General features: G+C 29.7%; 3 protein-coding genes across 3 annotated transcripts; all 3 read left to right on the plus strand.

Moving 5' to 3' along the window:
* Positions 1-492: 492 nt before the first annotated feature.
* LOC9306921 lies at positions 493-1529 on the plus strand. The gene has a single exon (XM_021019172.1). It carries the CDS (start codon positions 712-714, stop codon positions 1360-1362), a length of 651 nt encoding a protein of 216 aa, XP_020874831.1. The 5' UTR covers positions 493-711; the 3' UTR covers positions 1363-1529.
* Positions 1530-5277: 3748 nt separating this feature from the next.
* On the plus strand, positions 5278-5870 carry LOC9306922. Its single transcript, XM_002868743.2, has one exon. The coding sequence runs from the start codon at positions 5535-5537 to the stop codon at positions 5868-5870; it is 336 nt and encodes a 111-aa protein (XP_002868789.1). The 5' UTR covers positions 5278-5534.
* A 2054-nt stretch (positions 5871-7924) lies between these two features.
* Positions 7925-8864, plus strand: LOC9304862. Its single transcript, XM_021018948.1, has one exon. The coding sequence runs from the start codon at positions 8070-8072 to the stop codon at positions 8634-8636; it is 567 nt and encodes a 188-aa protein (XP_020874607.1). The 5' UTR covers positions 7925-8069; the 3' UTR covers positions 8637-8864.
* Positions 8865-13990: the final 5126 nt, after the last annotated feature.

The raw sequence follows: 13990 nt of genomic DNA on the forward strand, positions 1-13990 counted from the left end.
AATCTGGGTCTGAATCTGGTTTAGAAAGTGGGAACGAATCTGAATCTGAGAAGAAAGAAGATATATGTGGACAACATTTCTTGTCTACCAAAATTTTCGAAGTATGTCGTTTCGAATTCTTGTCCACCAAATTTCTTTGAAGTCTGTTGTTTCAAATGTGGACAATATTTGTTTTCCTCCAAATGTCTTCTCAATCGGTTGTTTCAAATATGGACACCATTTCTTGTCTATCAAAATTTTTGAAGTATGCCGTTTCAAATTCTTATCCACCAAATTTCTTTGAAGTCTGTTGTTTCAAATGTGAACAATATTTGTTGTCCACCAAATATCACCAATCTGTTGTTTCAAATGTGGATAACATTTCTTGTCTACCAAAATTTTTCGAAATATGTTGTTTCAAAGTTTTGTCCATCAATAATCTGATATTAGACCCAAATCCCATTTCAAAACTAAGTCATGTGAGCAACTAAAAAATTAACCCAAGGGAAGTTAGGCCCATTTACTAAGACAGGACACGACAAAGATCAAAACCTTTGTACCTCACATAGGAATTCAGAAAATCAAATATAAACCAAACTTTACCAAACATTTGAAAATAACCACTCCTTCATTTATTTCTCCTATATACATAATCTTCACATATAAAAAGGACTTTTACCATCACCATTTTTTTCAATCCTCTCTAAAAATTTCTTGAGATAATTAATAACAATGCCGGAAAATGCTAGTGATAGTCCAAGAATCTCATTTTCTAACGATTTTTCCCACCACGATTCCATACCCATTGAGCAACGTCCATTACAATCTCCGTTTGATATCTCCAACTTTTATTGGGGCTTTCCTTTGGAGTTTTCAATTGCCCGCGATGCAATCTCCGGCGAGAGCTCGTGGTCCGCCGAAGAGTTCTTCAACGACGGCAAAATCCTCCCTATAGAAATGAAAAAGATCCCGGAGCCTATATATCGTTGTAAAAGCGAGAAATATAAAACCGGTTTACCCAAACCGGAGATAAGTCCAATCGATGTTGTTGAACCGGTTTTTGAAATAGAAGAAATTGGAGACCAAGAAGATGAGGTAAAGTTGCCATTACTTCCTTATAACTCGACCGGTTCGAATTCTATGAAGAGTCAGGTTTCGTCTTCTTCTTGTTCTTCCTATTCTTCTTCTTTAAACGGTAGTGTTCCGAAACCGATATTGAAGAAGAACCATGGAGGTTACAACTACAAGGGAAATGGAGGTGTGATTAGGGTGAGCTCATTTCTTGATATGGTTCCTTCGGGGGATTTGTTTGGTTTAGGTTCGATAAATTTTGATGGTGGAAGAAAGAAGAACAAGATAAGATCAATGTTTTTTTATTGGTAAGAATGACTTTTTGTGGAGTTCAGTGAATTAGTAGTGTTTTATTCTCTTCTCTGTTTCCTTAACTTTTGTATTTCAGAATAAGTATACGATGATGTATCATTTCTCTTAATTAATACATGAAGAATTGTTTATAAAACTCTAAATAAATCTTTTTCTTTATTAATAATCCCAATTGCTCGAGTTAGATCAGAACTTCCACATGAAATGCAAATATAACCTAGCTTCGTTGACAATACCAAGAAATTTGGTTGCATTGTTGTTACACAAATAATGATAAATTAATTATTGAAGACAATTAGAAAGTTCGACAAGTCAAGTCGTTAGATTTTTCATTAACATATTTTTCCCATCTTCTTTAGATTTTTTTTTTTTTCTGTTATTGTCGAAAGTCTTTGTCTTACATGGTGTGTCTAGATATTTGGTGCTCTAAAGGAAAATGAAGAAACAAGGCATTAACATTGAACATACTTTTATCGTCGATCTTATCATGTTATGTATAGAGTCATCAAACTCGTCAATACCTAACCTAAGGTGTGATTAAACGTGCATTCGGTAAAGAGCTTACTTAATGTTTCTGTTAATTTTTACGGAGCTTTTGATGTTTACTACTCTTCTTGTTTCAGTAAAAATGTCATTTGAGAGGGTTAAAATATATATCTATGATTAAGAAAATCAGTGGAATTTAAAAACAAGAATACCTTCTAGAACGTTATTAAAGAACCTTCTATGTCTTGATATTAAATCATATATAGCGATATCATCACTGAACTTATAATAACAAAAGAAAGCCAATTAACTGGTTTACAAATTTTGTTACCCTGTTTTAGCAAGGGTATTCGCATTGGCACAAATTATAATTACCAAGGGAGTTACAAAATCCACGTCCACCATTATACTTTTGTGCGCAGTTGGTATCACAACATTTATCAGGACAATTCCCACTGCACATACCAGTCCCACCGCTGCAAACGTTTCTTTTGGGGGGTAAAGTTGGTCCACACTCGTAAGTGCATGTGCACGACAACATCCCAACCTCTCCATCACATTTGCTTATGCATGATGGTCCGTGTTTGGCCTTGCATCTTTCGTCACATTTTTTGCAAAGGCCTAAGCTTTCATCGCATGAAATTGCTCTTGTCTGATTCACAACTAGAGCATTGTATACCTTATTAAACTTCATATAGAAATAAGAGTACTTACTTACACACTCTATGGAAATAAGGTATACAAGTAAATACTAACAATGAGAAGACTTAAAAAAAAAAAAAAAACTCTATGATACAAATCATTTTCTATGAAAAAAAATACTATCAATATAAGAACCAATCATTTTCTATGAAAAAACAAATTCATATTACCATCATACTATTGTTTTAATTATCAAAAATCATACTATTGTTTTTTTTTTCTTTTCAACCATTGCCATTTGAAATATGTTATTTTATCTACGTTGTACTAGAAATATTTATCAAGCAGAGGTGCTTTGGTCAATTGTCCATAAACTGGTAATAGCAAAATTTGATTAAAAATCGAATAAAATAAAGAGACATAACAATTGAAAGATATACAAGGTACCTGTGACAAAAATGATAAGTAAGCTAGCAAAGAATACAAGTGAAGGTATCCTCTTCATACTTTCACGTTTTTTATGTTTCTTCTTAACGTCTGTCTTTAAGAGAATTGATTGTATGATAATATTAGGGCATTTAGTCCATTATATAAAAACAAGCTAAGAAGAAAAGAGTTTGAAGATAAGGACATTAATTTCTCCTCCATGAATACTTATTTATCATGGGTTACAAAATCTTAGTTTCTTCTAAAAGAGATGTAATGTAAATAGAAAATTAGATACTAAACCAATAAAATGCATACATCACTCCATCAAATCTAATATCATTTCAAAATTAATTTCTAAATATCCTATACTATCTTTTATGCATGATTTTATGAGATTTCATTATCATTTTCCATTTTATTTTTAGATTTAAACAGAAGAATACCTCTAAACATATTTAGAACAAACTCCAGCCTGGGTTTATATATCATTCCTTATTTGTTTTTAATATTTTCTTAAAAACAAAAAAAAAAAAACAATCAAAATATTTGAAGTAAGCAATTGAAATATATTAAATGAGTAACAATTATTTTTACATTTTTAAATGTATAAGATAACAATTAACTTAGCAATCAAAAATTAGGAAAAGCTACAATCTAATTTTTTCCAAAACAAATGGAAAGAATAATTCAATTATTGAATTTTTTTTTTTAAGCTAGTATGATCTCTTATTGTATTTTTAATGCTTTTATAGCGTCTCACTATTTAAAATTTGAATTTCACAATTTTATTTACAAGTGGATTATGTATCATCCGCGTTGCGCATGATTTTAATTTTAAACTTTCATCTATACGGCCTTTGTTTATAAATATAATCATTTGAATTTTAAAATATTTTAGTTTTTTAATATGCATTAGCTTTCAAAATTTTAGTAAATAATTTCAAAACACTTTTCACTACAATTTCTTTTGTTGTTTTTCTATGATTCACTCGACATCACTCTCTTTATGTTTTATAATCTGAATAATATTCTTGTTAAAGTGAACGTCGATAAATTTTGGAAAGATGTTTGTCATGAGATTTCTTTAACCATGTCTTGGCGCATGTAAAATTGTTTTGTAAAGAACAAATCTCATATTTGGAATTAATCTTCATATCCACGTACTTCGGATTTCAACGTCAAATCTTGCACTTTATTTTGACTTGTTGGAAAATGCAAAATTCTCTTTTCATATATATAATGAGACATATTTTACTTAAATCAGTCATATATCTCTAAAAAAAGAGAATTTTGCATTCTAAATATATCTTCGAATTTTATCATTTTAAATATACTTATATTTTGGATTAGTTTTTCAATAAAATATGTTTAAATAAAATAAATAAAGAAACCAAGTAATATATATTAGGACCAATTTAAGTTAGGTTAGACGTTTTATGGTTATGCTGCCTAACTTTATCTTGAAAAAATTAACTATGTATCATCTGTTTAAACTTAAATTCGTAATCTATTAACTACAGTTGAATTGTACTCAGATGAACATGAATATTCTCCCAGTCTAACATGAACCAATAATAAAACACGATTATAGCAACCGCTGAAATTGTTGCAAACAAGAAGTTGTGTTAGATTAGCGACAATTACAAATTCGCCGTTACTTGCTTGACACAAATAGGTAACCGTCAACGGTTGCTAAATCGTCGTAATTTCCACACAAAAAATTCGAAAAATTAGTAACCCACCATAAATGGCTAATACTTGTTCTTGAAGAAAAAAAAACAAGTACTCTATATATTTAGAAAACTAACTTTTTTTCTAGAGTATTTATACTGCCGCCGTGTAAATTTCACTAGCCTACCACCATGGAAACTTTTTCTAGAATATTGTTCACTTATGGTGGTAGGTTGGTACTAGTAATATTCAAGTATAAAAGATAGTGATGCTTTCAGGGAGACTTGGAGTTTAAGCCAGGAGCTACTAAGTTAATCAGATAAAAAAATAATAATGCATCAAGTGACAATTTCTCTAACTTTTTAATACTAAAAAGACTGTTTTATATAATCTTTTTCTAAAGTTTCATTTTATTGCATCTAGAGTTTTTCTTTTTTTCTATATGATTTTGTTATAAGTTTTTTGAATTTTATGTTTTATTTTATCATTGAAAATAGTACATAATATACAGTATTTTATTTTCTATTGCAAACAGCAAAAAAGTTTTAAGATATTTATTATAAATAAAAACAGTTTATCTTTAATTATTATGAATTTAAGAAGGAAAAGGAAAATATTCTTTCTACAAAAATCTTAATCGAATATATAGTTTCCTTTAATATATATAAACTTGTCATAAATGGTTAACGAAATACTTTTGACCCAAAAAAAAAGTTGATGAATTACATTGTATTCTTCTTTTTCTGATTAAATACATTGCATTCTTTTTCTCAGGAACGTTAGACATTCGAGGACAACTAATACATGCATGTACACAATCTATAAAAAAGGCAATATATCGTGTCTAGCAAAAAGTTTCATAACCATACTAGATATATAAATACTATAAACAATGTCATAGTAGCGATCACAAGATAAAATACAAGTTGTACAAACATTTAACAATGGGTGAGAACATACAAAGAGTGTGTGCGTCTATCTTAACAGTGATGGTTGTGATGCTATCACTTTCTGAAGATACGAAAGGTAATAATGATTTTGCAATGACTCCAATGTCAGAGAAAGGGTTGCTGCCAAATCCAATGTCTTGTGTATCAGACGCAAGAAAAATTCCAGATTGTGTAGAAGCACTGAAACAAGGCAAATTGAAAGATATAAAAAAAGAATGTTGCATTATTCTACTCGGTCTTCCCGAAGATTGTTTTGGAATTTTATTTCCTATGCGTTTCTACTATCGTGTCGTACTTAAAATTACATGCAAATTAATAGGCATTTTTTAATCACAATTTTTTTCGATCCTTAGATTTTTTTTATGTAACAATAATTCATATTATTATTGATATTTATAATAAACCATTGTTCTTTTAGTGATTTTTAATCATTACCTAAATAATTGTGTTATAAGTACGAAGTAATATGTGTTGGCTATACTAACTAAAATTATACTAGTGGTTGTGAGACCTTTTGTTGGGAGTTAGAAGATATATGGGTCTCGACCGGTAATTTGATATTTGGTTGGGAGGGATCTTATATTCCAACACGGAGTTGTAATTAATTAATTTTTTGGAGTCTGGTATAAACCTCTTTTAAAGGTTACCATGTGTTTCGTTAACAAAATTTATTTTTTTCTTAGTATTTGTTAGTGGTATATTGATATGTAAAAAAATGAAATTCGAATGAGTTTATTGAAATTATTTACTGGATCATGCAGGAAAATTATTGTCGAATGACAGAGAATTTGATATAAACCCTTTTTAAAAGTTATCATGTGTTTCGTTAACAAAATTATCTCTTAGTGTTTTTTATGGTACATTGATATTTTAAGCTACGTCCAAAGTATTGTAACATACTAACTACGATATTTTTTTTTTTCGTCACTAACTACGATATTTTTTTTTTTCGTCACTAACTACGATATAACTTTAGACTTTTATGCTAAAGAAAATCAACTTCATGGGTTTGGTGAATAGCGGAACGAAAAGTATAGTTAGAATTTTGATTTCTTGAATTTGGCAAGACCAATTCTCCTTGAAAATGAAAATGATATAAATTGGTAGGACTGAGAACATACACATGTTATATATTTGGTGTTCGTATTCTATTCTAAGATTTTAGTAACTGGTTCGACTAATGTGTAATAGATTTTTCACTAGATACCTAAAATTTTTTATATATAAAATTTTCTATACTAAATACATAGGAGGATTCAATATTGGATATCTCATGATAGCTTGGACCGGTAATACAGGTTTTAAGGGATATTGATGTTATATATATTGACGGTGGAAAGACACATATTTACTCGCAGATTTAGGTTTCAAAATGATGTAGTAGGGTTCATCATGTATATAGGAGTTCAAACTTAATTTAAAAAGAATATCTGTTCACTACACATTAAATTATAATCACTCATCTAGGCCATGCATTGTATGATCAACTAACTGAAGACAACAATGGCATTTGCAACAGATTGGATCTAATTTGGCGAAGAAGTCATAGGATGCTTCATTGCTCCTCCAAGGCTGATAGTTGACAAAAAAAGCAAAACAAAGTAGTGCAGAATTATTCTCAGTTATTAATACAATTATTAGTACTGAGAAAGAATGATTATTATAAATACTAGTGACATGTTCATAATTTGTAAATTAAATTAGATGAATAATTCTCTGTTCAACAAACTGAGATGTGGAGTCTTCTCCCTTCCCTACAACTTTTTTCAAAGTCGACCAAAAAATCAATGCTTCAAAGTCTACCAAATATCAGTGCTGAAGTCAAAGTCTTTCCTACACCCAATAAAGCAAAAATAACTTAAATTCCAAGTTAGATTTTACTTTTCTACTTTTTTTCGGTTTTGCATATGTAAATCTCATGTAAAAACATAAAATTGTGTTTGAAGAAAGCCAAAAAACATAAACTTGTAAACCAGGATATATTATAACGTTTGATCCAATAGCAGAAAATTCATCTATGAGAAAAAAAAAAATTCATGTAGCCGATATTTTTTAATACTCTTTATGTTTCACAAAGAGTGTCATTTTAACATATTTTATACAAATTAAAAAAACATTGAATTATACACGTATGCCACTATTTAATAAGTGATTAGTGATTTAAATTCAATAAGAAATAGTTTTAAGTTAAGGGTAAATCAGGAAATTTTGTGTAAAACATTGAAAATATAGAATGATATTCTTTGTGAAACAAAAAAAAAAAAATTTAGAATGACACTTTTTGTAAAATAGAGAGAGTAATAAATTAAGAAAAAAAATTCTAAAAGAATGTAAAAAAGTAAGAAAAACAAAAAATAACTTTTTGCATATAGTCAATAATGGTAGGTGAATTGTTGTCTAGACATTCTTCGTATAGTCGTATATATATCTATCTACCTTGTTGCTCTTATTTATACACCTCACAATTTGTTTATTAAGACATTCGTGAAAAAAATACTATTTTGTAGCTTTTATTTAATAATCTTCACGATGAGTCTTAAAAGCAGAGTAACCTCAACATCTTCTCACAATCTTCATCATTCGGAAGAAAGAGTCCCTCTCCGATCAGATTCAGACCAGTCATGTCTGAATTCAAGTCCAGAGTTCGACTTTTGTCTCCGTCAAAACTCAAAACAACGGTTTTCTCACGCCGACGAGCTCTTCTCGGACTGGAGAAACCTCTCTCACACGGCCACCGACACAATTTCGAAGAAGACCGAGATGACTTCTCCGAGAAGCAATCTTCAAACCCTAGCTGCGAAATCCGACACAAGAGATTCTGACTCAGATGATCCAAGTTTTGGTTGTGGTTTTTGGCTTGTTAGAAGCAAATCTGTTGGGTACTCAATGAGAAACAAGAAAACAAATTCTTCTACGGAATATCAACGGAGCAATAGTGATCCACATAAAAAGAAGAAGAACAAGAGTTTGCAGAAGATGAATTCTACAGAGATTAGAGCTCCAAGATCAATGAATAGTCCGGCGTTGAATGTCCCATTGGCTGATATATTTTGCCTAGGCCCTGTTTTTTCCGGTAGCCGTGATCGAAGAAAATGAAAGTGTGCTCTTATCTTATAACCATGGTCCTGACCTAATTTCTGGAACATGTGAAGAGTTAGGTGTATGATTGGCATACTCATACATTATACTACTAAGAATCTAATTCGAGTTTTTTTGTTTTTCATGTTATTGATTTGTTTGTACATTGATGTAACATATACGTTGGTTGTAATATAGAAATGTAATTTTCACATCTCATAGGAAGAAATATACTGTACTATTTTGCGAAATGGTTAAATTATAATGGCAAAAAAACCATTAAACCGACAAATGATCAAATAGTAGAAATACTAATCAAACTGTACAGATCGATTGATTAAATGTGTGAATTTTAAAACCTTTGACTAATAAGTTTGACCAAAGTTGACGGATAGATGATTAATGAATAAAGTTGACTGGTTTACTTGTATTGTTGTCGTATTGGTGTTCCAAAAACTTTATTCGTGAATTTTTGCTACATGTTAATATTGTTCGATGTAATATAAAACGACGTAATTTGTGTTAAGAAAATTAAAGCATCTTCTATGTAATATGAGCAGGCAAAGAGAAAGTTATATAAAAAAAAAAATAACGCGTAAATTTTTTATTTCTTTTTGATGCGTAAATTTTAGAAGGTTTAAGAACGATTAAGGTTTAATTATTAATGAAAATATAGTTTTTCTCTATAATTATATTATTCAGTTGCACTATTATCTATCTTCTATAAAAATATGTGAGGACCTAATATTTCAAAACTTACTACGTACGGTGGATCGAACATATACTAAAATGAATGCAATCCAGTACAGTTAAAAAAAAAAATTCCATCCACATGTGTATTAATTTAAATTTGTTGCTTTGAAGTCCAAGATTGTGGATGCACTTTGTCGGTAGTTGACACACAAAATTTAAATTTGAACGCCATTTCGATGCATCTTATCAAATATGCATCCAAGTACCACAAATTCGGTGGTCGAAGAAAGACCACTTTATCTATGGAAGACATGTAAAATGGGTTAGAGACAGGAATTGTCGTCCAAACTTTTCTTTGAGTCAACTAGCATGAGACAAGGGTTAGAGTCGGCCATTTATGCGTGATGCAAACGTTTACAACATAGTTGCATTGCTGGAAAGAAGTACAATAATTAATGCTAGAGATGATCGTCTTCAAGTAATATTTGAGTCGAGGTTTTGAGAGTAATGTCATCTATGAGAAGTAGAAGATAGACAATAAATTTTCCCTGAAACTTATAAGGAATGAGAGGGATCACATCTACTTTGAACGAAACCAAAGTGTTTTGCGTGAACTGTAGACCTTATGTACTATGTTCGAGATGCTTGTTTGGTCTCGACATTAAAGATATATTATTTAGTTTGGTCTTGTGAGTGAATCATATGCATATAGGCTAATGCATGTACACAACGTGTTAAAGGTCATTGCGTAAGAATGTGTTATTGACGTCCAGCTGAGGAAATAACTAATTTAGCGACAACATTACACACTGAACGAAATAGATGGTTGTTAATTTGACTACTAGGCTAAACATCTCAAAGTTTACACCTAATTAATTGTTTCTACTTCCCATTAGCAACTATTTAGTGTTGTATATTAGCGAACCATTTTGATATATGCATTGTACTATGGAAAATCAAGATTAACGAACCACTTTAATAGCAATAGATCATGAGAGACTACCGTCGACATTTCATTTTATTAGCACTTTTTCAACTAGAATCATTTGTGGTATATATGCATGTAAAATATGGAAAAGGGTAAAAAAAAAAAAAAACAATGTGAAGACAAAGAAGTTAGGCTTAAAGATCTCTTTCTTGATGTGAGTGACCTTGTGGTGGCTAGGAACAGGTTCTGTCAAGTGAGTAGGCTCTATCAAGTGAGTAGTCTGGCTTGTAACGAATAAATAAGCAGCTAAAGAGATGTGGATTTTTATTTGTCACATATATTGTGTTAATGTATAAAGATAGCTAGATATTTGGATTTTTCATTTGATTTATTTGGCAGGAAATATGAATACTAATTCATGGTCAAAAGAGTCGGACTAGTCCAAGTTTTGAAGGCCAAAAACCAGCGTCCAAATAATTGAAAAGAACATTGAATTCCATTTGAGTTTTTTTAGTCCAACGTAATTATTATGCCAGAAAAAATAAGTATGGAACTTTTTCTAAAGAAATCAATAACCAAATTCCAGTTGGGAAACTAAGGGCTTGACTGGTTTAAACGCAGCGGTTGCGGTTGCGGTTGTGGGAGTTTGCGGAAGCGGGCGGTTGCGGTTTCAAGCGTTTTTTAGCGTTTTGACCGACTGGTTTAGCGGTTGAAAACGGGTGCGTTTGCGGGAGATTTACGACTGGTTGATCAGCGGGTACGATAGCGGTTAAACCAAAATTTACCAAAATAAATTTAATATATGATTATAAAAAATTATAAAACACCAGAAACTATAGTTATGAAAAGTATAAATTTTTTAAAAATGATTAATGATTAAAAACTATAAATAATTATTCATATAAATTTTTATATTGAAAACAAAAATAATTATTTATATTAGAAAATTAAAGTTAAATAATAATTATTTTTTTAGAATTAACGTGAATATAAATCAGACATGATGATATATATTTTAATTATTTATTTTCCTTTTTTAGTTTATTTCCTTTTTTACACCAACCGCAACCGCCCGCAACCGCAAACGCTTGCGGGAAGGAGCTTTTGAAATCCAGCGATTTCGAGCGGTTCGAAGCGGTGTGGAGCGGTTTCTATGATTGGTACCAACCGCTAGCAACCGCAACCGACCGCTAACAACCGCTAGGCGGGTGCTAGCGGGAGAACCAATCAAACCCTAAAAAGGGAACAAATTTAGTAGAATGTTTTGAGCAGCATTTTGTTTTTTTTAGGCTTGATTGATTTACACATAGCTGGACAAAATATCCAAAATATTTGGATATCCATTATTTTATAGAGCAAAAAAACAAAAATATCCATTAAGAACGAAACAAATCAAAAACATGTAGTTCTTTCTACGAACTGCAAAATTAATTAATCACCAAAACGAAAGTTATGCACAAACAAGTGGAAAATGAAAAAAATATAGCCAAAGATAAATTTATTGGAAATCTCTAATTCGGACCATCGATGTAAGAGTGTTTGGAATCTAGAAGAATCTTGATATCAAAGAGAAACCACCCTATTTGAAACCGATTTCTTGAATGTTCTAATAAGATGGCTTGTTAGACATATATATAGTTAGATCTATACAAATTCTATAAATTTATAATTTTAATAGGTATACATAAATTAGTGATTTTATTTCAATCAAATTAATATTGAAAAAAAAAACTCAAACCAAAAAAAAATCAAAATCTCCATAAATAGTGTAAATTTTTGGAGTTGAAGTTTGAATTACTAATACAAACATCGCGGGGGAAAAGTTTTTAAAAATCTTTAAAGAGAAAAATTTTATACGAAAAGTTAATGAATTGAAAAAACTTTGAGAAAGTTTTTCTTACAAAAAATCAAAATATATTTTACAAAAACTTATGATAAACAGATATAACCTCATAAGCATTTACTAAGATTTATATTATTATTATAAAAACGTTATGGTGAAAAGATGTGATCATAATTAAAAAAAAATATTAAACGAAGAGTTATAATGAGTAGATGTAATTTTTTAATTTCTTAAACAATTACAAATATAATTATATAAATATATTCAACAATGATAAAATGATAACACATTTTAAATTGTGTTATGTTCAAGAGATAATCCTTGAAATTTTTTTTAACAAATAACCAAAATTGATAGTTATTTAGAAAAAAAAAGATAATGATATAGATAACAAAATATACACGAATGCTAGATAAGATAGCCAAATAATGCACTTTTATATGAAAATTATCAAATAAAAAGTAATAATTTTGTTATGGTGTAAAATATATATATAATGTAAAAAACTTTAAATAGACAAAACGAAACTGTTAGTAAAAGACACAATTATTGGAACGAAGAGTTTGTGATGAAAACATGGTAAAAAGATACAACTCCAAATCAACAATTATAACTTTAACTTATGATCACAAAAATCTTTCATAAAGGAAAAATGTTGCAACAGTTCATCAAATATACCAAAAATTATAATAGTACATCAAATAATTAAACTAAAGGATGCAACGGTTCATCAAATATACCAAATGTTGCAACTGTTCATCAAATAAACCAAATGTTGCAATCGTTCGTCAAATAAACCAAAATGTTAATTGGTTTGTCAAATAGACCAAAATGCTAATTGGTTTGTCAAATAAACCAAATATTACTATGTTGTATTAATCGGTAGCAACAATTCATTTAAATATAGTTTAGCAATTAATTTTTTTTTTAAATATGAAGAAATGTAAACTAGAGACGTGACCGTAAATATCAAATATACCAAAATTGCAACGGTTCGTCAAATATACCAAATGTTGTAACGGTTCGTAAAGATTACAATAATTTATAAAACAAAACCAGAAGTTCTAATTATTCGTCAAATAAATCAAATACTGTAACAATTCAATTAAACGGTTAGAATTTTATTTTAATACATTTTAGTAGTTAAAAACTAAAAATAATAATTTATAAAAAGTTACACCGAGAGATGCGATTGTAGATAATTAAATGTTATACTATTTATAAAATAAACAAAAAGTTACAATTGTTCATGAAATAAACTAAATGTTACAATGGTTCAACTAAACAAAACCGTTTACGATGAGTTACGATAAAAAGACGCAACCGTAGAAGACATTTATTAAGATTGCAACTTTCTACAAAAAACACAACCGTAAAATATATTATTTAGTTTAAAAAAGTTAACGAAAAGTTACGATAAAAATACACAATTATTAATAACTACAAAAAAAACATTTATTCAGATTGTTATTATTATATAGATTTTCATAGTATTGTTTTTACTATTTTATTTATTTTACTTGATTAGTTTTTTGTTAATTATTTTTTAATTTTTCGTCGAAAGGATAATTATATTGATGAATTAAAATAATCAAGATACAATTGTTCATTGAGCCACGAAGGCGGGTACAAACAAGCAGAGAAAAACAGAGTGTTTAAACATCCCCGTTTAGCCAATAAATGGGCTGACTCATTACAGGATCGTTTAGTAAACTGAAAACAAATTGAACTAAATTTCCTAGCCCAGAAGGTAATATCATGGTAGAGGCCATATATGGAGACGTCAAATGCTTGTCCATTGCATATCTTTGAGTTCCTCACAATCTCCTTCAAATAAAATCACTTGCAATCCTCGAATCCACGCCTGTTGCATTGCCGCTAGTAAAGCCTTAACTTCTGCTTCCAAAG

This window comes from Arabidopsis lyrata, assembly GCF_000004255.2.
Source record: "Arabidopsis lyrata subsp. lyrata unplaced genomic scaffold ARALYscaffold_7, whole genome shotgun sequence".
NCBI lineage: Eukaryota > Viridiplantae > Streptophyta > Magnoliopsida > Brassicales > Brassicaceae > Arabidopsis > Arabidopsis lyrata.